This window comes from Adiantum capillus-veneris, chromosome 14, assembly GCF_014529385.1.
Source record: "Adiantum capillus-veneris isolate H3 chromosome 14, ASM1452938v2, whole genome shotgun sequence".
In the NCBI taxonomy this organism is placed as follows: domain Eukaryota; kingdom Viridiplantae; phylum Streptophyta; class Polypodiopsida; order Polypodiales; family Pteridaceae; genus Adiantum; species Adiantum capillus-veneris.
The window spans coordinates 41,871,723-41,892,689 of NC_140944.1; the positions used below are offsets into that span (position 1 = coordinate 41,871,723).

General features: G+C 45.1%; 1 protein-coding gene across 3 annotated transcripts in view; it reads right to left on the reverse strand.

Annotated features, from left to right (window-relative positions):
• Positions 1 to 20,967, reverse strand: part of LOC147442267 (uncharacterized) — a 39,004-nt gene continuing 18,037 nt past the window's right edge. Inside the window, exons 4-6 of one of the 3 annotated variants that reach the window (XM_086528494.1) lie at positions 20,653 to 20,938; positions 20,330 to 20,563; positions 1 to 615 (exon numbers count right to left, since the gene is read on the reverse strand). In XM_086528494.1, coding sequence (XP_086384620.1) covers positions 418 to 615; positions 20,330 to 20,563; positions 20,653 to 20,938 — 718 coding nt within the window. In that variant the 3' untranslated portion in view covers positions 1 to 417. Of the gene's footprint in view, positions 616 to 20,183; positions 20,229 to 20,329; positions 20,564 to 20,652; positions 20,939 to 20,967 lie in introns of those variants that run through there. The other 2 variants (XM_086528495.1, XM_086528496.1) reach the window with 2 other exon arrangements.

The window sequence follows — 20,967 nt, forward strand, 5'->3', positions numbered from 1 at the left end:
TCGGATAAAGAACCTTGAATTGTTTTATAATTGCATCATAATTAACGAATCAGTAGCACAAGCACTACATTTTACATTACAAGTTGTGTATAAGCCAGAACCCCAAGACTGACGTCTCCAAAATTGAGTCACATGAACAACCTCAAATTGAACCTCTTAAACCAACAAACCGGAGCAAAAGGCTGGCCGAAAAGTGAGAAGCTGCAACAAAGAATGCTCGTTTACGACGCAGTAGCAAGAAGAAGAGGCTGTCCAAACACTCTCCCAATCTCCAAGGTCATGTGAGGGAAATGGTCGGATTTTATGGCTTCATGAAAGACATATTACAAATTCCCCTGTTACAATTGAGAACCCATAGCTGTGTAACATGGCGTGCCTTGAAGGAATAAAACAGCCTATCCTGTGCGCCTCAATCTTTCATACCAAACTGATTTCAGGATTTGATGGAGGCAAAGAAGATGGTGGGCTCAAGTTTCCCACTGTAGCTGATTGCCTGTGTTCAGGGAACGAGTCCATCTCATGTCCTGTGGATTCGAGTGTTTGCACTTTGTTATCTGGTGATACCTCTGCACTCCCACCACTGTAGAGGACATAGTCGTGATATGTGGGAGCAAACTATACCAGCATAAAAATCTCTCTCTCTCTCTCTCTCTCTCTCTCTCTCTCTCTCTCGCGCGCGCACACACACACGCACACACACACGAAAGGAAAAAGCAATGGGCTTGTAGCCTTGCATTACATGAAATTTGGCCATACATAGAAGAAAATTGGGAAAACCCCATGAAAAATAGGCAATGACATCATTGGGATAAAACACACCTACAACCACAGGATTTCAGTGATAAAATCAATCGTCAAGAATGGTGTAGGAGCCACTGGCTGCATGGACCCTACACAGCTGTGTCACCTGTGGCGGTGTAGCAAAACCCATTCTGTGCCTCAAAGGTCATCTGCATCCAGCTCGTCAAATCTCTTAGAGATACACCAAGGTAGGATGCAGATCTCCTACACAACCATACATTAAGAGTGATGGGAGGAATCCACTTATACTCCACTATGAAGACCAAGGGAAGGTACCAAGATGATGGACTCTCCTACCATACCAACCTAATCAAGGCATCACTAATCTGGCACTGATACATGCATGAGAACTAGCCCTAGTTTATGAGATCTTTGGCTGCTCTTGTCCAAGGAAATCTCATGTGAGGTCTGCGACCTGTATTAATTATGAGTGCTCTCTCTCACAACCTAAAAATGTCAGGCCCCATGGAGAAGAATGCAGAATATGACACACAGGCCCTTCGGAGTGTGACAAGATCTCCACCGGCCTAAAGTACAGAAATGGCCGGTAACCACATGGATAAGGAACATCTAATTGTGATGGAAGCCCGCCGACAGTCAAAACTCCTTAGCTACTCTAGGAGACTCTGTCACAAACGGGGACGCACACGAACAATTAATAAGCTGAAAATAAATAGAACTTGACAGAGAGATAGAAGGGAGGAGATCAACACAGTGCTGGGGACCAAATGATAGGCTTGTTCCCCCCCTCCCCTTTTTTTTACTACGGGGAGAATCTTTTTACAAGCACAAGAACTCGAGTGAACCCCTCCGTTTTAGATCTCAGATTCGATGGTCGTTTCCTTCAGGTTTGTTCTCAGAACATAGGAGCTCCGCAAACAGTCCTGGATTCCGTTTCCGGAATCCCAGAGCATAGGCTGAAGCTACTTTGCTTCATTCTCAGAGATGGAGCACTTGCAAAAAACAAACACGGTAGCAAACACTTGTAGATCTCATGTATAACTCATCACCTGTTGCTCCCGGCACGGAAAGCAACCTCCGTACACAAACTTGTCGTGAACACTTGCTGGGATGTCGCAGCACAGCTTCCTACTCTTCTAACGCTGGTACCTTATTGCAGACCGGGCACCTGGGTTCGCTTTTATAGACACTGGGGGCTGGCAGGAATAGCAGGAGGTGCTGGTGCTTTTCCCCAACAATAGCAGGAGGTAATGGGGCAGCAGAAATAGGGAGAGGAGAGAGAATAAATGCTTACATGAATACTCCCCTTGCGTCCCTAGATGCAACCTCATGCACAGATACAATGTAGACATAAACTTCCTCGCTGCTTTCCCGAAAAGTACACAAAAACATCCTGCTTTTCTTCAAAAATTCTTGGAACCAATCTTTATTCATGTGTTTGCATCTTTACGTGTAATTCTTACTTAGTTTAGATATCCTCCTTAGACCAACGAATTTTCTATCTGATGCTCTCGTCACCCATCCTATAACGCATCAGGAATACCCGCTACCCGTTCTTTCCCATTGAACTTACGGAAAAACTCCTTTCACGCCGCTTAATGTCACCCATCATATGAAACAAAAGAGATGTCCGTTCCTAATGGTTATCAGTTCTTGTACATCTACAGTTCCTAACTTCCCAGTTCTCAAGTGCACAAATTTAAATATCCTGATTTCATAAAAGAGAAAATACTCAGAAACGAAGAAAATAGTCAATTTTAACAACACTCTAGATCTTCTTGTCCCACAATAATTCCTACCTTGAGAGGCACCTGCGACGATTGGATCTCCAAAGAGTCAACAGAAGGCTGAAATGGACACCGAGAGGTGTACCTTGGTGTCTATTTTTTCTATTTCGATTTGTTTTATTTTTATTTTGGATTATTTTCTTTTCATTCCACTGAGGCTCTTGATGGGGATAATGTTATCTATATGATTTACTGTGGAAATCATATAGATGTTATTTAGATGATTTACTATAGAAATCAGGAAAAGATAGAGCTCATGCGTTGTTTTGCCCATAACTCCCTCATGAAACTTAAAGGGATGATGCACAACGAAATTTTGCACATCCCTGTATAATTTTCTTCGCGATTGCACACTGCACAGTGGTCACGTTGGGGGCTAGTTTTTTGCTATGTTTTTAGAGTTTGTTGGTATGACCTGAGATGAGATAGAAAGAGGTGTCACGATGGTATACCGGCCACTAGATCTCTTACAGGGTTGATGTAGAGTTGCAAGGACTCCTATGGGAATCTCCAAATCATCCTCTAATTTGGCAGCTTTTCGATGTACTAGTTTGCTACAAGCATTACAATGAAGAAATACCAAAAGGAGCACCAATCTTTTGAGCCAATCTGGTGTCGCTTTCTTTCTTGCCCTCTCTTTCACTCTATATGTAGAGTGTTAGATTACACCAACAGGTTACAAGTCACACGAACTTTGTGTCATCAGCTACACAAAAATCTAGACAACAATAATTGGTTCCATTTTGTGTTTTACCACTGTTTGGTAGTCCCCTTGAGCAGTTTCAAACTGCACGTCAGGCTGATCGAGAAGTGCTTCCAATTGCCAAACCTCATGCTCTACCTATGGGTCCAATTGCTCTCGCTCAATCTCTGGCTCCTCGTACAGTAATCTCTTATCAAGAGTCTGATAGCCTATCAAGAGGCTGCTCTACATCCTTAACAAGCTGTCTACTCATTGTAAACAAGGACAGGCAGCCCCTGACCACCCCCCAAACCCCCCCCCCCCCCCCAACCTAGAGTGACAGGATACCATTGGGAGACTACTTGTAGGCAAGAAGTGAGATCAACGCATAGAGGATCGGGGTCTAGAGGTGTAGCAGTCCTGTTCACGGAGGAGCTACAACCCCTCATTCGTATTGTTCGGCAGGATGAGCAGGCCAGATATATGTGGGTCAAAGTGAGAGCAAAGACAGGGAGGCCACTCTACATTGTAATATGCTATTTTGCCCCCAGCACACTCATTATGCATCGCCCAAGGGGGAGTCACCCTACATGATATTAGATAAGGACATATGGGAGTTCTCTAGGGATGGAGATGTTATTCTTTTAGGAGACTTCAATGCCAGGATAGGCCAGTCTCAGACAGCTATCTACAATACCTCAGAGGAAATGTTGAGAATTGGATGTCAGTGATATGGGACTGTGGCCAAGTGTTCGCAGGATGAAGAGCACACTGGATATGGGGGATATCTGACAGATTTGGAAACTGCACATGGACTAGCCAACTGGAATGGCCTCCGCAGATTTTCAAGGTCGAGTGAATTGACTTGCTTTCCTCATAAACATGGGGCCAGCACAGTGGATTATGTTTTGGCTCAGCCCAGTTTCATATCTCTATTCAAGAATTTACAGTAGGGCCCATGCCTATTGGGGTAGCAGTCGATCATGCTCTCCTCACGTTTACCGTCTCACTCCAGTTCAGCACAGCTCGACTGGCACAAACACCTACGCATACCCGATACACTTTTACTTCAGAGACTGATTTTGTCTACGTAGATGGTATCTACAAATGGTTATGCACAGAGGATCTGGGGAGACCTTTAGAGGAGCTCACTTACATATTGACAGACACTACAGGATGCAGCAGCAGAGGCATACCCCCATACTAAGCCTACCCAACGCCGACGTTCTAGGAGCACACCCAGAATAGCTAACATGATGAGCAGTGCAGAGAGACGAGAGCCAGACTTCAGAGGGAGGTACTTCTAGGTGTCATTACTCACAAGCATTCACGGATTGCTTCTCGCCATTTGGTGCGACGAAAGAAGAGGGCGTTTCTAGCTCGGCTAGAGCAAGATTTATATCAATTGTTTTTGAGCCAGGATTCAGGCGAGGCATGGCGACTCTTCCATGAGCACTCCCCCCCCCCCCCCCCCCCCCCCGGGGCATCACTTCTACGGAGGTATGGTGCGACGAAAGAAGAGGGCATTTCTAGCTCGGCTAGAGCATGATTTATATCAAATGTTTTTGAGCCAGGATTCGGGTGAGGTATGGAGACTCTTCCACGAGCACTCCCCCCCCCCCCCCCCACCCTCGCGCATCATCTCTCTACACCGTCTTGGGGCAGCCACCTCTTCCAGATCCGCTAGAGCCATGACCACACACATGTGCTTTCTTTACCGCCGAGATGGTAAAGAAATCCATTGACAGGATGAAGACTAGGAGAGTATATGATAACGATGGCCTGGTAGCAGAGCATTTTATACATGCCAACGATTTGCTTGCAGAGCTTCTAGCAATGATGTTCAACCTTGCCATGTGCGAGGGCCTACCTAATACTTGGAGTTTGTCCACAATTGTATCCATCTTCAAGTCAGGGGACCCTATGGAGCCTGGGAACTAACGCACTATCAAGATTGGACACACATTGGCACGGTTGTACGCATCCATCCTTGATCAGTAGCCGAGTAGATAGGCAGAGAGAGAGGGTGTACGGGCAGCAGGACAGGCGGGTTTCAGGGGAGGTTTCTCTACTCTTGATCATATTTTGACACGCAAAGCCATTATTCAGGAGGGGAGTGGGAGACGGCTCTATTGTTGCTTTGTGGACTTCCGCAAAGCCTTCAATACAGTGCCCAGAGCTACATTGACGCGCAAACTGCAAGAGATGGGGAACCATGAAACCGGCCCGTAGGGTGGTAAACTTTGTGTAACAAACTTGGACACTCCAAGTCAAGAATCAACCGCGACAGCACCAAATAACCACTTCAAAACAATTCACAGATCACAATAGATTTGCACTGGCCCGGCGGAGTTCCGTGCCTAGAGATATTGGCCCCAAAGACTGGCGCCCCTTTCGGTATTTCTTTTTGTATTAATCAATCATCAAAGTACAAGAGAGTGGTTAGGGTTTCACTCTCAGACTCTGCGTCCAGATGCTCTGAGAAGTGAGGCCCTCACCACTAATTTAAAGGTTACAAGGGATGCCCAAAAGCAGAGCCCCAAAAGCTTTTAAAATCAAAAGCATCAGTTCTCTCTCTCTTAGAGACTCTTTTCTTTTTTTTTATAAAAAAAAAGCAAAAGCAAAATTCGCGTCGCTCATCATTTTCCAAAATAAAAAAAATAAAAAAAAATTAATAATCCGCCTCCGCGATTTCCAGAATTTAGGGTTTTTGGCAAAAATTAGGGTTTGCAGGAATTTTAGGGTTTCTGGCAGAAATTAGGGTTTCTGCTGTCCGCCACATCATCACTTTGTGACATACCCCCCTCTTGAAAGCATTGTAATCGACCGCGATTACGCCTGCAAAACCGACAAAAGCCATAAACCGTCTTAGCAAACACTGACTGTTAGTACCTACGTACTAGGAACGCACATCTAGCACATGTACAGAATCGACAGTCACATCACACGACATCACAGGACATCACATGACATTCAACATTCATTCGGATCTTAGACCATGATTTATCGACAATGTAGCTAGCAATCACATCTAGGTCCAATCGGGACCTCATCGATGTCCGATTGACTAACCCCTATTGCAACCATGTCTATTCGAGATCAATCAGACCAAAATGCTGCAGTCATTTCGGCTATCAGTTCCTGCACTCACAAGAAGTCAAGAACAAATCAGTATCATAATCAGGAATTCCATTTCATAAAGTCATCCAGCAGAATACTGTCAGCTCTCAGTATCCTTGAAGCTCAAAGAGACATCAGTGACTTTAGTATCAAAATCGAGGCATCTGTTGACAAAGGAGTGGAGTGACTCCCCTCTTGTGCATCCCACTGCACCAGATCTTCGGCCAAGCTGAGTTCTGGGTTCCGTTTGGAGTAGACTATGCTAAACCAAAACATCGAGGTAAAGTTTCACAATCCGAGGAGTATCTGCTAGGTCCTCCTCCTCCATCCACTTCGCATCAAATGCAGGAAAGTTCTTGAACTTAACCAAGAACCGCCTTCGGACTTTACCCTTATTCTTCGTATCATTATGTGCCAAAATCTGGTCAGGAACAAGGATCTCCTCGTTTTCTTCCACTTTGGGTTGCTCATCAGGCTCCCCATCATCAGGCACATCACCCTTAACAGGGTTCAAGAGACTCACATGCAATGCATTGTGAATCCTCCAAGTATCTGGCAATTTCAATCGGAAGGAGACATCATTTATTTTGTCAGTGATCTGGAAAGGTCCGTAGTATCACATACTTAGCTTTGGAAAAAGCCTCTCCTTTCCCTTTTTCTTTCTTAGGCGTGCCTTCTCAAAAGTAAGAGCACCCAATCATCCTCCTTCAGTTTCCAGTCGCGACGATGGCGATCCGCTGCCTTTTTCTGTCGTTCTTGAGACTTCTGTAAAGTCTCGCGAACCTTGGCAAAAGCCGTATCCAAATCTCGCGAATATTCATCCGCTTCAAATTTCTAATCTTTCGTGCTCAGGAAGGATGGAACCTTCGTAGCAGTTTCAACAATCTCTCATGGCGTCTTCCCCGTCGAAGAGTGTATCGTGTTATTGTAGGCAAATTCCACCAAAGGTAAGTTCTTTTCCCATTGAGTCTTCTGATGCGAGATACAAGACTTCAATAAATCTAAAATCACTGAATTGGCAATCTCAGATTGCCCGTCAGTCTGCAAGTGGAACGATGACGAGAACTGCAACCGCGTGCCAATGTTCTCCCAAATTGCCTTCCAAAACAAACTCATAAATCTAGGGTCTCTGTCGGAGACAATTGTCTCAGGCGTGCCATGTAATCGGAAAATCATCGTGATCATTCTGTATTCTCGGGAGATTAAAAAAAAATGAAATCCATTTCAATACTTTCCCAGGGGCGGGTGGGTATGGGTAAAGGCTGTAACAATCCCTGTGCTTTATGCCTGTCAAACTTGACCTTCTGGCATACCAAGCAACTGCGCACAAACTCTTCCACATCCTTCTTCAGTCTCCACCAAAAGAAATCTCTCTCTACCCCTTTCATGGTGGTAGCAATGCCGCGGTGACCCGTAAAAGGTGGACAGTGGCAATCAGTCATAACCTTTTCCCTCAACGGCTGTGTAACGCACAACATAGTCTTTTTCATCAAGTAGCCTTCCCGAAGGGTGTATCCAGCTACTGTCTCCCCATCGCGTATCCGTGTGAAAATATCTGCAAAACCTGTATCTGTGGCATACTGATCGACCATATCCTCGAAGCTCCTATGATGTATCGCGAAAATAGCCAGAACCAACGGTTTCCGAGACAAAGCATCTGCCACCACATTCTTCTGTCCCTACACATGGACAATCTGGAAGTGGAACTGTGACAAGATGTTCACCCACCGCATCTGCTTTTCCGAAAGCTGCTTCTGTGACAAGAAGTAGCGCAAACTCTGATGGTTTGTAAAGACAGTAAAATCCGCTCCGAGTAGGTAATGCCGCCACTGAGTAAGAGCATGGATAACCGCCAAAAGCTCTTTCCCATATATCTGTGCTGTCATCTCCGGCCTAGAGAACAAACGGCTCTCGTAAGCTATGACATGGCCTTCTTGCATCAAGACCGCACCCAGACTACGACCACAAGCATAACAATATACTTCAAATGACTTCTGCAAGTCCGGCAAAGTCAAATCTGGTCCCGTAGTCAATTTCTCTTTCAATGTCCGAAAGGCAGTCACCTCTGTGGGTCCCCACGGAAAAGGTACTCCTTTCTGTGTCAAGGTATGCAAAGGGGAAGGAACCTCTGCAAACTTTCGTATGAACCGCCTGTAGTACGAACACAGTCCCAAGAAGCTTCTAACTTCATGGACATTCCTCAAATCGGGCCAATCACGGATAGTCTCTATCTTGGCCGGGTCCATTCGCACTCCTGCTGCTGACACAATGTGTCCCAAAAAGTGTATCTCTAGTAGGAAAAATTCACTTTTCTTAGCATTAATAACTAACGTGTGATCTCGTAATTGCCTGAAAGACTTGAAGCAGATGATCTCTGTGTTCTGCCTCATTCTTGGAGAAAACAATGATGTCGTCAAAGAAAGTGCCAACAAATAGTCTGTACTCTCGAAAAATCCTGTCCATCATCAGGTTAAATGTCGCAGGAGCATTGGTTAAGCCAAAAGGCATCACCAAAAACTCAAATAACCCAAAAGTCGTCCGAAAAGCTGTCTTGTAGACATCTCTTGGTGCTATCCTGATCTGATGATATCGACTCTTCAAGTCAATCCTGCTAAAGCACGAGGATCCCTGTAACCTGTCGAGTATATCATCGATCCTAGGAATCGGAAATCTGTTCTTGATGGTGATTTCGTTGAGAGTGCTATAATCGATACACATTCTCCAAGATCCGTCTTTCTTCAAAACCAACAACACTGGAGAGCAATACAGTGAAGTACTAGGCTGGACAAGACCCTTTTCCAAGAGGTCTTTCACTGAGTTCATAATCTTTTCATTCTGTACTCGGCTCACACGATAAGGTGGCCGATTCGGTGGCGTGCTTCCAGATATCAGATCAATGGTATGATCTTCAGGCCCTCTCAAAAGCAATCGGCATGAGCGTGGAGAAAAAAATCTTGGCGTTCTTTTCTTCAGGTCAAAACATATTCAACTTTTATCCATCGTTCAGTTCTCCCAAAAGAATGAGTAAGAAAACTGAAGTTCATCAAGTACAATCTCTAAGCCCTTCATTTATCAAAGTCGCTTTCTCGGCCCGATAGTCAACCACGGCTTAGTTCTTGTGGTACCAAGGGATCCCGAGTAGAACGTCACTCACGTGCCCTGAACACCCCTGTCATTGCAAACGAAGTTTGCCAATGCTCGGTGTAATGGCAACATCCCATCCGGGTGTCAGTCGAACTACCTCCGCCTGTGGCGTCAGTCTGTCGGGCGTAGTTCCAAATCGAGCCGCCAATTCCAAGTGAAAAGAAGTTGGCCTTGGCTCCTTCAAAAGAGCTTCCTGATCCTTCGCTTTGCCCCGAAAGCGGCAAAGTTTGTACTTTCATTCATTAGATTCGGTGCAGGTCCCACGCCATGTGGTACCAGTTCTGCTTTTCTATCTGCCTTTTCTGCCACATTCCTCAGCTGCTCTCGAACTCTCAGACCTGTCGTCGTCTTTATCATTCTGTTCTTTCTGTGCCTTATCAGGGCACTTTGCGGAAATATGTCCATGTTCCCCGCATCCAAAGCACTTCCCCTCTCTGATGAAGCGAGTTGTCTCCTCAGGAGTAAGCTTGGGTCGTGCATCCTTTTTTTTTCTCTGGGTTGCTCTTTTTCATTCTACTTTCATTCCCAGAAGTCTGTTCGGCTCGTTGTGTCATGGCCTCATCTGTGGGGTAGGTCAGACTGCCAGAGTGAATGGCAAAGCCCCGCTTCGCATGACTCATCAACTCCTGAATAGAAGCTGACTTCTGTTCCAAGCAGTGATCTCGGATCTCTGTAGGTAGACCCAAGGTAAACCGCTCAATCTGTTCTCTGAACGAGATCTTCTTGAATGAAGAGGCGGGTAGAAAAGAGCTCCAGAATCTTTCACAATAAGAATTCACTGTATCGCTCTTGGTCATCCGGAGATGGTTCCAAGTAGCTCGTATATCTCGCTCAAACTCTTGAGTCAACCAAGAAGAAATAAAAAGCCTCTTGAATTTCAGCCATGTAACTGGCACAGTCTTGCTTAATAGAAGCGTGGACCACCAAGTACGAGCATTCCCCTTAAAGTAAGAGGCAGCTCTCCGAATCTTGGAGTGCTCTGAATAGCGTCCTCCCGCGAAAGCGATGTCAAACTGTTGTATAAAAGACAAAGCCTTCGAAGCATCTGAGTATCCTGAAAAGTATCAAACTTGATCGAGTGGCCACCTTCCTTAAACTCTCGGACTTTCTTGCTGTTATCTTCGAGAAAGTCATACTGGTTGGCTTTGTAAAAATTCTTCTTGTTCGCATAAAACTTTCCGTCATCGGAATCTGAGCTGTCTGTAGACGAGTCCTCAGTAGAACTGTCAGTCTCTGGGCGAGATGTAGCCTTCTTTGCCTTTTTCTTGCCCGTTCCGAAGCTTTGTGTCTTGCTTCGCTTTTTGCTTTTTTTCTGTCTTCTTCGCTCTAATCCGAGGAGCTAGAAGAACTGTTAGAAGAAGAAGAAGAAGAACTGGGTACTCCTTCAAATCGAACACGCTTCTTCCGTTTCTTTGCTTTGTCGAATGTCGACTGACGACCCAAATATCCCGGGAAGTCAGTACCTTTGTTCTGCTTTTTGCCGTGCTTTTTGCCTTTCTTTTGCACGTCGAAAAGCTGAGCAATACGTGCATCAACCACGTTCTCCGGTTCCTTCTCCGTATATTTCTTGGAGGCAGAAGGTTTCTTGAGAGCGGGTTTCGGGAGTGGTGTTGTGGTTCTCTGCCACTCCGTCAGTACCTCTTTCAAAGAGGTCTGGTTCATATATTTTACCATCTTTGGATCCTTGGCAAAATTGAGCATCATCTTTGTTGCATCGCCAATCAATTGACGACGCTCCATCTCTGTTTGCTCCGCCTGAGTAGGCCGAGGCGGGCCATACTCTCTGTCTGAATCTTCGTTGTGATCCCAGCCCGCATCTCCAGATGCAGAGGGAGTCGACTGATCATTGCCTGAAGCCATAGGTGCCGCGGAAAAAAATTCGGGGATCGGATTTCCCGTAGAAGAGAAATCGGCCGTGCTCTGATACCACTGTAACAAACTTGGACACTCCAAGTCAAGAATCAACCGCGACAGCACCAAATAACCACTTCAAAACAATTCACAGATCACAATAGATTTGCACTGGCCCGGCGGAGTTCCGTGCCTAGAGATATTGGCCCCAAAGACTGGCGCCCCTTTCGGTATTTCTTTTTGTATTAATCAATCATCGAAGTACAAGAGAGCGGTTAGGGTTTCACTCTCAGACTCTGCGTCCAGATGCTCTGAGAAGTGAGGCCCTCACCACTAATTTAAAGGTTACAAGGGATGCCCAAAAGCAGAGCCCCAAAAGCTTTTAAAATCAAAAGCATCAGTTCTCTCTCTCTCTTAGAGACTCTTTTCTTTTTTTTTATAAAAAAAAAAAGCAAAAGCAAAATTCGTGTCGCTCATCATTTTCCAAAAAAAAAACAAAACAAAACAAAACAAAAAATTAATAATCCGCCTCCGCGATTTCCGGAATTTAGGGTTTTTGGCAAAAATTAGGGTTTGCAGGAATTTTAGGGTTTTTGGCAGAAATTAGGGTTTCTGCTGTCCGCCACGTCATCACTTTGTGACACTTTGGCTTTCACCCGAAACTTTACTTTAGACTTTAGGACACAGAGAAACTTTGCAAATAAAAACCTATAACGGGAATTGATACGTCACACACGCACGGCTTGGAAGCTAGAGCACTACCAAGCAGACACCGACACCTATTGGCCCCAAAGACTGGCGCCCCTTGCGGTATTTCTTTATTGTACTAACAGATGGAATAAAACCTGTGATTTTACAAGCCGCCCCGCATAGTCCGAGCTGAAAATGACCTGTTTTGGCCCGATTTCGGCAACATAACTGTACTAGGACGCTTCACAGAGAGTATCGCCACGCAAAAAGTGACTTTCCCGATGGATACGAACACTTTGCAAAAACTGGTGAGAATCTGCAGCACGCTGAATTCTCTGTTTTCTGCCCTGAAAATGCGCCGAATCACTCGCACAGTGGCCCTCTCACAGTTCTAGGAGGTATTAGGGACCGTTTAGAGCCGAAACCCTAAATCTACAAAAATACACAGCAGGCTGTATTTCCCTGTTTTGGGCTCCGTTTCGAGAGCTGATTGGATACATAGCAAGTCCTCGAGCTCCCACACTTGTAGGGCTACTTGCCCTTTGAATCGGACGAGATTTCTCGCGTGAAATCTCTCTGATTCACATGTACCTGCGGGGGATTAGCAACTAGCTAATCCAGTACCTGTGCAAGAGGCTCTTGCCTCGGCAATCGTGCATGAACCCACACAATTGTACATAGGTCAAATGAAGAGCTGTCACAAGGCGGGCACCACGTGCCAATAGAAAAGAACAGACTGAATAGACTTTTAGCACTTCAATAACAACTGAACTGAGAGAGAGACGACACGCGACACGGAGTGGCGGAATTCCATCCCAGAGAGTATTGGCCCCAAACCTTGGCACCCCTTTCAGTATTTTTTTATATTGCATTAACACAATACAAGCTGGTACTCCCGACTCTGCACCTTCTCCAGGAAGCATGCCAGAGAATGAGCCCTAACCTCATATTTAAAGGCCCTTGGCCTAAAAAGTAGTTTACAATAAAAGCCTTCAAACTTAAAAGCATTTGGTCCAAAAGCAAAGCCAAAAAGCTGTCAGCGTAAATCACGGAAATCCGTACAGCCGACCACGTCATCAACCAGCGCAAAACGTGGAAATCCGTCCAGCCTGCCATGTCATCATGTCAATGCAATTTTATGAAATCTGCCACGTCATCGGTATTTGTGTGCAGGTCCTGCTTTATTTTAATCCTTTATGTCACTTGGGGCCCCATCGAACGGGGTCCCCATAAGTTGGTAGGGCTTCTTCTGTTACTTGTTCTTCTTAGGGTTTAGGCCCCTCGACCACATCTGTAAGTTGGCTCCATTCTTTAGGCTTTGACATGTCAGTAGTTTGTTACATCTCCCCTTCTTGAAAGAGAGTAATCGTCCGGGATTACAGCATATCTGCAAAACAACTCAAGTTAGCTCGAAAATTTCCGAGGGACATTCTGAGGGACAATCAATTTGCTCTTTTTATTAAGGAGTTAGCTTCTCCTTTCTGCTCTTTTGATCAATGAGTTAGCTTCTCCTTCCGGCTGTTTTGATCAAGGAGTTAGCTTCTCCTTTCTTCCAGATCGAAACTCTTGATATTCCGGTGTAGTAAAATTAGCCATCACACGCAGACCGTACTGATCTTCCACAGGTGTCTTGATGCACTAAAATTACATACCAGGCAATCTCATCCAATTAGGAATATTCAGTGGTTGGCACATCACAATGCAACACAAATGCTCACATATACATGTTACAAGACATAGAAACATAAAGCCGCCAATTTCCCTTGCAAATAACCATCCAGGTTCGGGCCATGAGCTGTTCAACGACTCCCTCATCACTCCTCCCGCAAATAACCTAAAAAGATCCGGGCCATGAGATATAGAGGCCTTTTACAACCAAACGTCCCCTAGACCGCAGCCTGCGTCGTTTGGAGGTGCTGAGAGTAACCACTACTCAGACTTCTTAATACTCCCCCCCTAAATAACCATGCAGGTCCGGGCCATGAGTAACAACAACAATACTCCCCCCATAAATAACCACAAGGGTCCGGGCCATGAGTAAAAACAGCACTTTTCAATCATTCAATAGTCCCCCCGCAAATAACCACAAGGGTCCGGGCCATGAGTATGAACAAGCATTCTCAAACATAATTTCTCACTACTCCACCTAGGAGTAAAATCACCAATCATTGAAACCAGTATTAAAACTAGAGTCAAAAACAATTCAAATCGGCACCAAGATAGCTTCAAAATAGATACCATCCATTTCAAACAAATTCCAAACAAGATCACCAAACAAGTTCTCAAACAGATTTCAAACTTAAAAAGCAATCTCGACATCAATCGAGCTCAAAAAGTCAACCGACTTTCCATCTTGAAACCTGCACCAAAAATTAGGGTTAGGTTCCTACCATGAGGTCGTAGCCGAGCACAGCATGGTCCATCAGCTCTTGGACAGACAGTGTTTCTTTGGCGGCGATGGTAGTCCCAAGAGATAGCAATCACATCGACCTCCAAGGTCATCTGCTCGTGAAGAGACATCTACTGAGAGATGTCGAGAAATTTCAAGTTATAATCTGCTAGGGTTTCCATGGCAAGCATTTCAGGATACCCCACTCTGCCAGAAGTTGCACTCCGAAGGAAGATGTCAGAAACCATATAACTTCGAACAAATTTTTATTTTTTTTCTTGAAAGCTTGCCAAGTACCTGGAGTATGCTGCTTGGTAGCTGTAGACATCAACATCTACATGGCACTGCTTTTGAGAAAAACAGTGACTTGAAACAAATCTGGATCCTTCTCTTGCAAGTGATCTTAATTGGCTTATGCCCTAAGACATGAGCAGTGAAGACGGGAGCACGCCTGATACGCGATGAAGTAAGGGTGGGAGTGGCTCATAAGTCCGGGTTGGAGGGCGAAGATACCTCGAATAAAGCTCTGTCTGCTCTTTTGTGGGACCGGTATGCTTTCAGAAAAGCACACGCCTGATGCTCTCATACCACTGTCACAAGGGGGGCACCACGTGCGAATAGAAAAGAACAGACTGAACAGACTTTTAGCACTTCAATAACAACTGATCTGAGAGAGAGACGACACGCGACACGGAGTGGCGGAAATCCTCCCCAGAGAGTATTAGCCCCAAACCTTGGCGCCCCTTTCGGTATTTCTTTATATTGCATCAACACAGTACAAGCTGGTACTCTAGACTCTGCACCTTCTCCAGGAAGCATGCCAGAGAATGAGCCCTAACCTCATGTTTAAAGGCCCTTGGCCTAAAAAGCGGGGCTTGCTTTATTTTAATCCTTTATGTCACTTGGGGCCCCATCGAACGGGGTCCCCATAAGTTGGTAGGACTTCTTCTGTTACTTGTTCTTCTTAGGGATTAGGCCCCTCGGCCACATCTGTAAGTTGGCGCCATTCTTTATGTCACCAGCGTGTGACTACTATCTATCCTTTTTGTTGAATTCTTTCTTATTATCTATTTACTTTCACTTTTTGGAAACACCCCTCGGGAAATCTAACTGCCCTGCATTGCATAGCGAGTGTGGAACTGTCCAGAGGGAGTCCAGGCTGAGAGCAAGAGAGCACTAAGGTTGGACAAAGACTATGGTTAGCCAAAGTGGGGTCATTGACTAGCCAAAGTGGAATCCTTTGCTACAGAGCCTACAATCCAGTTTTGGGTGTGGCTGCAGTGTACAAAGGGGGTCGGATGACCTAGAAAGATACAATGGCAACATCTCCTAAAATTTAGGGAACTGCTATTTTGGGACTTGAAAATGTGTTTGCGTCATTACCTCCGGAATGACAAGGAGAACATTTTCTTACTCTGCCGTGAAGTCAACCGGGCAACCGGTTGGGAGATTTTTAGGCGGCAACCCTGAAACGGGAAAATGCTTGTAAATGTGCCAAGTGGCACCTTCTGGTGCACTTTCCTCATGCAAGAGAAGGGGGCGCTGATTTTAGAGAGAAGAAGGGCTCATTTTCAGTCTGTCACAGGTTAAGAGCTATGGAGTGCTTCCTTTCCCTCCTATGTACAGTGCGGTGCCAGGAGTGATGCCCTGCACGCTACGCACTGCCCTCTCTCTCCCCTATGGCAGTATGTTATGCCCCTCTAGTGGGCTTTTCATTTGACCAATGTACAGTTGTGTGGGTTCATGCGCGATTGCCGAGGCAAGAGCCTCTTGCACAAGTACTGGATTAGCTAGCGGCTAATCCCCCGCAGGTACAAGTGAATTCGGAGAGGTTTCACGCCAAAAATCTCGTCCGATTCAAAGGGCAAGTAGCCCTACAGGTGCGGGAGCTCGAGGACTTGCTGCGGATGCGACCGGCACGCGAAACAGAGCCCGAAACAGTAAATTACAGCCTGCTGTGTATTTTTGCGGGTTTAGGGTTTTGGCCCTAAACGGTCCCTAATACCCCCAGGAGGTTCGGGGACGCGAGGGGACCGTTGTACAGGTGATTTGGCGCATTTTCGGGGCTGAAAACAGAGAATTCAGCGTGCTGCAGATTCTCGCCAGGTTTTGCAAAGTACCCGTATGCGTCGGGAAAGTAATTCAATGTGTGGGAATACTGACTGTGAAGGGTCCTAGTATGGTTATGCTGCCAAAATCGGGCCGGAACAGTTGAAATTCAGCCAAGCTTGTGCGGAGCAGCTTGTAGGGAACCACAGCGTTTATTCCCTCTGTTAAACAATAAAGAAATACCGAAAGGGGCGCCTAAGTTAGGGGCCAATCTGGTGTCGGTCTTTTCATACAGGTGCAATCTAGCAACCTGTATCCCTTTCCCCTTTGTTGTGTCTTGAAAGTACAGGTAGAATAGACGACTAATAATGGGTGAAAGCTAAATCAAGGTTTGAAGTAAAGTCTACCGCCCTTTTTGGATTGAACAGGCCGGTTTCACTTTAGGCTTTGACACGTTAGTAGTTTGTTACAAGAGCCCTCTTGTGGCGCATCACATAATTGCACGGAGGGGAGAGAGAGAGAGAGAGAGAGAGAGAGAGAGAGAGAGAGAGAGAGAGCAATGAATGTTGTGCAAGGCTTCAGTTCTTGCACTTCACTGTACATAGAGGGTAGGCAAGCACACAGTAGCTTTGGTACTTGCAACAATACACCATACGGCTGAAAAATGCAGCCCACATTTTATTTTAATGATTCTCTCTCTCTTAAGTTGAAAAATGCCCAAAAATGTGCCAAGTGACACTCATAAATTAATTCCCCGCTTTGGACCTTCTGGTCTAAAAATATCTCAACCAGTTGCTCAGTTGACTTAGCAACAGAGTAATGAAATGTTCCCCTTGTCATTCTAAATCTAATGACGCGAACAGATTTCGTGGCCCAAAATAGCAATTCCCTAAATTTTAGGAGATGCTTCCATTGGACTCTCACTGGTCATTTGACAATTTTTCACCACTGAGACCACGTCCAAAAATACAATGTAACCGAGTTCTCAGGTAATTTTCTCTTGGTGACCCCACCTTGGCAATGTGCCTCATTTGAGTTAGTTTCCTAGTATCCACCGACTTATTAAGTGCGGCGAGGGGACCTAGATGACTTTGAACTAAGCCTAGACACCCTCTTACTACTGGAATTCCAGTGCCGACCAACTTCCCATCTGCGGGTGAACTATTGTTTCACACTGGCCATACAATGTCCGGCCATTTGCAACTTCAAAAAGGGGGTCTCAAAAATTAAATGAAAATCATCGGGAAGAAACCAACAAGTAATGTTAGCAGTTGCCACGTCCTCATGACATATCCCCCTCTTGAAATCGCAAACGTCCTCGATTGCATACCATAAATACATGCCATTGATGATCTTGGCGCCCCTTTCGGTATTTCTTTATTGTATTAACAGACGGAATAAAACCTGTGATTTCCTACAAGCTGCCGCATAATCCGGGCTGAAAATGACCTGTTTTGGCCCGATTTCGGCACCGTATTAGGACGCTTCACAGACAATATCCCCACGCAAAAAGTGAATTTCCCGACGCATACGGACACTTTGAAAAACCTAGCGAGAATCTACAGCACGCTGAATTCTCTGTTTTCTGCCCTGAAAATGCGCCGAATCACTCGCACAACGGTCCCCTCGCATCCCCGGACCTCCTGGGGGTATTAGGGACCGTTTAGGGCCGAAACCATAAACCTGCAAAAATACACAGCAGGCTGTATTTCCCTGTTTTGGGCTCCGTTTCGCGAGCCGGTCGCATCCATAGCAAGTCCTCGAGCTGCCACACTTGTAGGGCTACTTGCCCTTTCAATCGGACGATATTTCTTGCGTGAAATCTCTCCGAATTCACCTGTACCTGCGGGAATTTAGCAACTAGCTAATCCAGTACCTGTGCAAGAGGCTCTTGCCTCGGCAATCGTGCATGAACCCACACAATTGTACATAGGTCAAATGAAGAGCCCTCTTGTGGGGCATCACATAACTGCACGGAGGGGAGAGAGAGAGCAGTGAATGTTGTGCAAGGCTTCAGTTCTTACACTTCACTGTACGTAGAGGGTAGGCAAGCACACAGTAGCTTTGTACTTGCAACAATCCACCATACGGCTGAAAAATGCAGCCCACGTTTTATTTTAATGCTTCTCTCTCTCAAGTTGGAAAATGCCCAAAAATGTGTCAAGTGGCACTCATGCATTAATTCCCCGCTTTGGACCTTGTCTAAACATATCTCAATCGGTTGCCCAATTGACTTAGCGGAAGAGTAATGAAACGTTCCCCTTGTCATTCTGAATCTAATGGCGCGAACAGATTTCGTGGCCCAAAATAGCAGTTCCCTAAATTTTAGGAGATGCTTCCATTGGACTCTCACTAGTCACCTAACCATCTTTCACCACTGGAACCACGTCAAAAAATGCAATGTAGCCCAGTTCTCGGGTGATTTTCTATTGGTGACCCCACCTTGGCACTATGCCTCATTTGAGTTAGTTTCCTTAGTATACACCAACTTATTAAGTGCAGCGAGGGGACCTAGATGACTTTGAACTGAGCCTAGACACCCTTTTACTATTGGAATTCTAGTGCCGACCAACTTCCCGTCTGCGGGTGAAACTACTGTTTCACACTGCCATACAATGTCCGTCCATTTGCAACTTCAAAAAGAGGGTCTCAAAAATTAAACGAAAATCATCGGAAAGAAACCAACAACTAAGTGACACGTGGGGGTTCCAAAAGAGTTGATTTGAGAGATCATGGCTCTATACAAGTCATTAGTGGGACATGTACGCACTCCAAAGGGGATTTCTCATTTGGTTCATCCACTATTGGGGTGAAACACGGCTGTCCGCTATCTCCTACACTATTTGGCATGTATGTGGATGAGGTTGCTAACTACATTGAGAGGGATGGTGATAGAGGAGCACAGTTGGCAAGGACATGGATCCCACTACTGTTATATGCTGATGATATTGTGTTGATTCTGCAGCGTCATTTAGACGCTTTGTACACATTTGCCCACGATAGTGGATTGTCTCTTAACCTGGAGAAAACCAAGGTTATGGTGTTTAACACCACACCAAAGTGGGTCAGGAGGTCAGTACCTACTTTTACATATGGCCAGAAGACGGTGGAGTATACAGATGCATACACCTATCTTGGAGTAGTCTTCAATGGACCAGCATTTTCATTGAGGAGAGCAGTAGAGACTAGATTGACGAGAGCTTATGCAGCCTTGGGAGGTTTGGAGAAGACGTGTCCGCAGGTTCAGTTTTAGGAACCTCGAACAAAGCTATGGCTTTTTGACACTCTAGTGGCTTCAGCTATTCTCTATGGGGTTCAGATTTGGGAGCCCTCAGTGGACCACCAAGGCAGATCTCGTAGCACTGATGGATGGAGATGTATGGAGAAGCCTCTAGTCTCTATGATCTCTTGGATGATTCGGGCTAAGGCCTCAATGCCACATGAGATTATTCGGGCTGAGCTAGCTGCCCCTCCTCTCGTAGTTGAGGCCCTTACTAGATCAGTTTCCTTCATGCATAGTCACATTATTATTGTTTGGAAATATTTTAATGCAAATACATTTACAAGAGTTTAATCATATTGTAGGAACAAAACCTTTGCCTTTACTGTTCAATGTGTGAAAGTTTATCGTAAGCTTTACATTTGGTTTGAGCAGTATATGCTAGAATTTAAACCTTAAACTCGTTACCAGACAATGTTAAGCTTAAGTAAGTGCATGTATGTGTTATGAAAGTATGTATGCCAAAGTGCGCTCCTGCATAAAGCAACAAAAAAAGAACACCATGTTCACTGCAAGCATAAAAATGCAACTTTATCTCAAAAGGAGTCAAGATTTTGTAGGAAACAAGTAGCTACCTGATGGACAGTATCGTAAAAAACGTCCTTGACATTAAAGGCATGAGTGAAATTATTTGCCAGACCTCCTGAAAAGCCTTTTTTAGCTTCCATGTATTCATCATAAGGAAAGGCATAAATGTGCCCTACAGCAGCCATCGCCATTTCAACACAAATTACAAAGTTTTGAACATCTGCAGCATCATCTGCATTTTTTATAAAGCCCATTTTTGCAGCCAGGAAAACCAGGACTCCCTGTAAATCATGGTGAAGTTTAGTTACTATACTTCAAATTATTACTCTTAACAAATTATTACTCTTAAGTTAAAGCATAAACAACCTACCTGCCAATATGTAAGAAAGACCACTGATTTGATAATAATGAATTTGGGCACAGGTTTGAAAGGGCAAAGCAGATCTTTGCATGCTACATAAAATAGCACTAACGCATACAAGGCAAGCGAGTAGGAAATTGTATAGATGATTGTTACATAGAGGTAGCCTTGTTCCACATTGAAATTTCCATCCTCATATTTGTTTTTTGCATATAAAACAAACGTGACGGCAACCAAAACTATCTTCAGAATCACAAACTGTAGACACCCCTGTTTGCAGCGCCGAATAAATCGCCTGCATTTCCAAATTACTTGTAAGCCTTC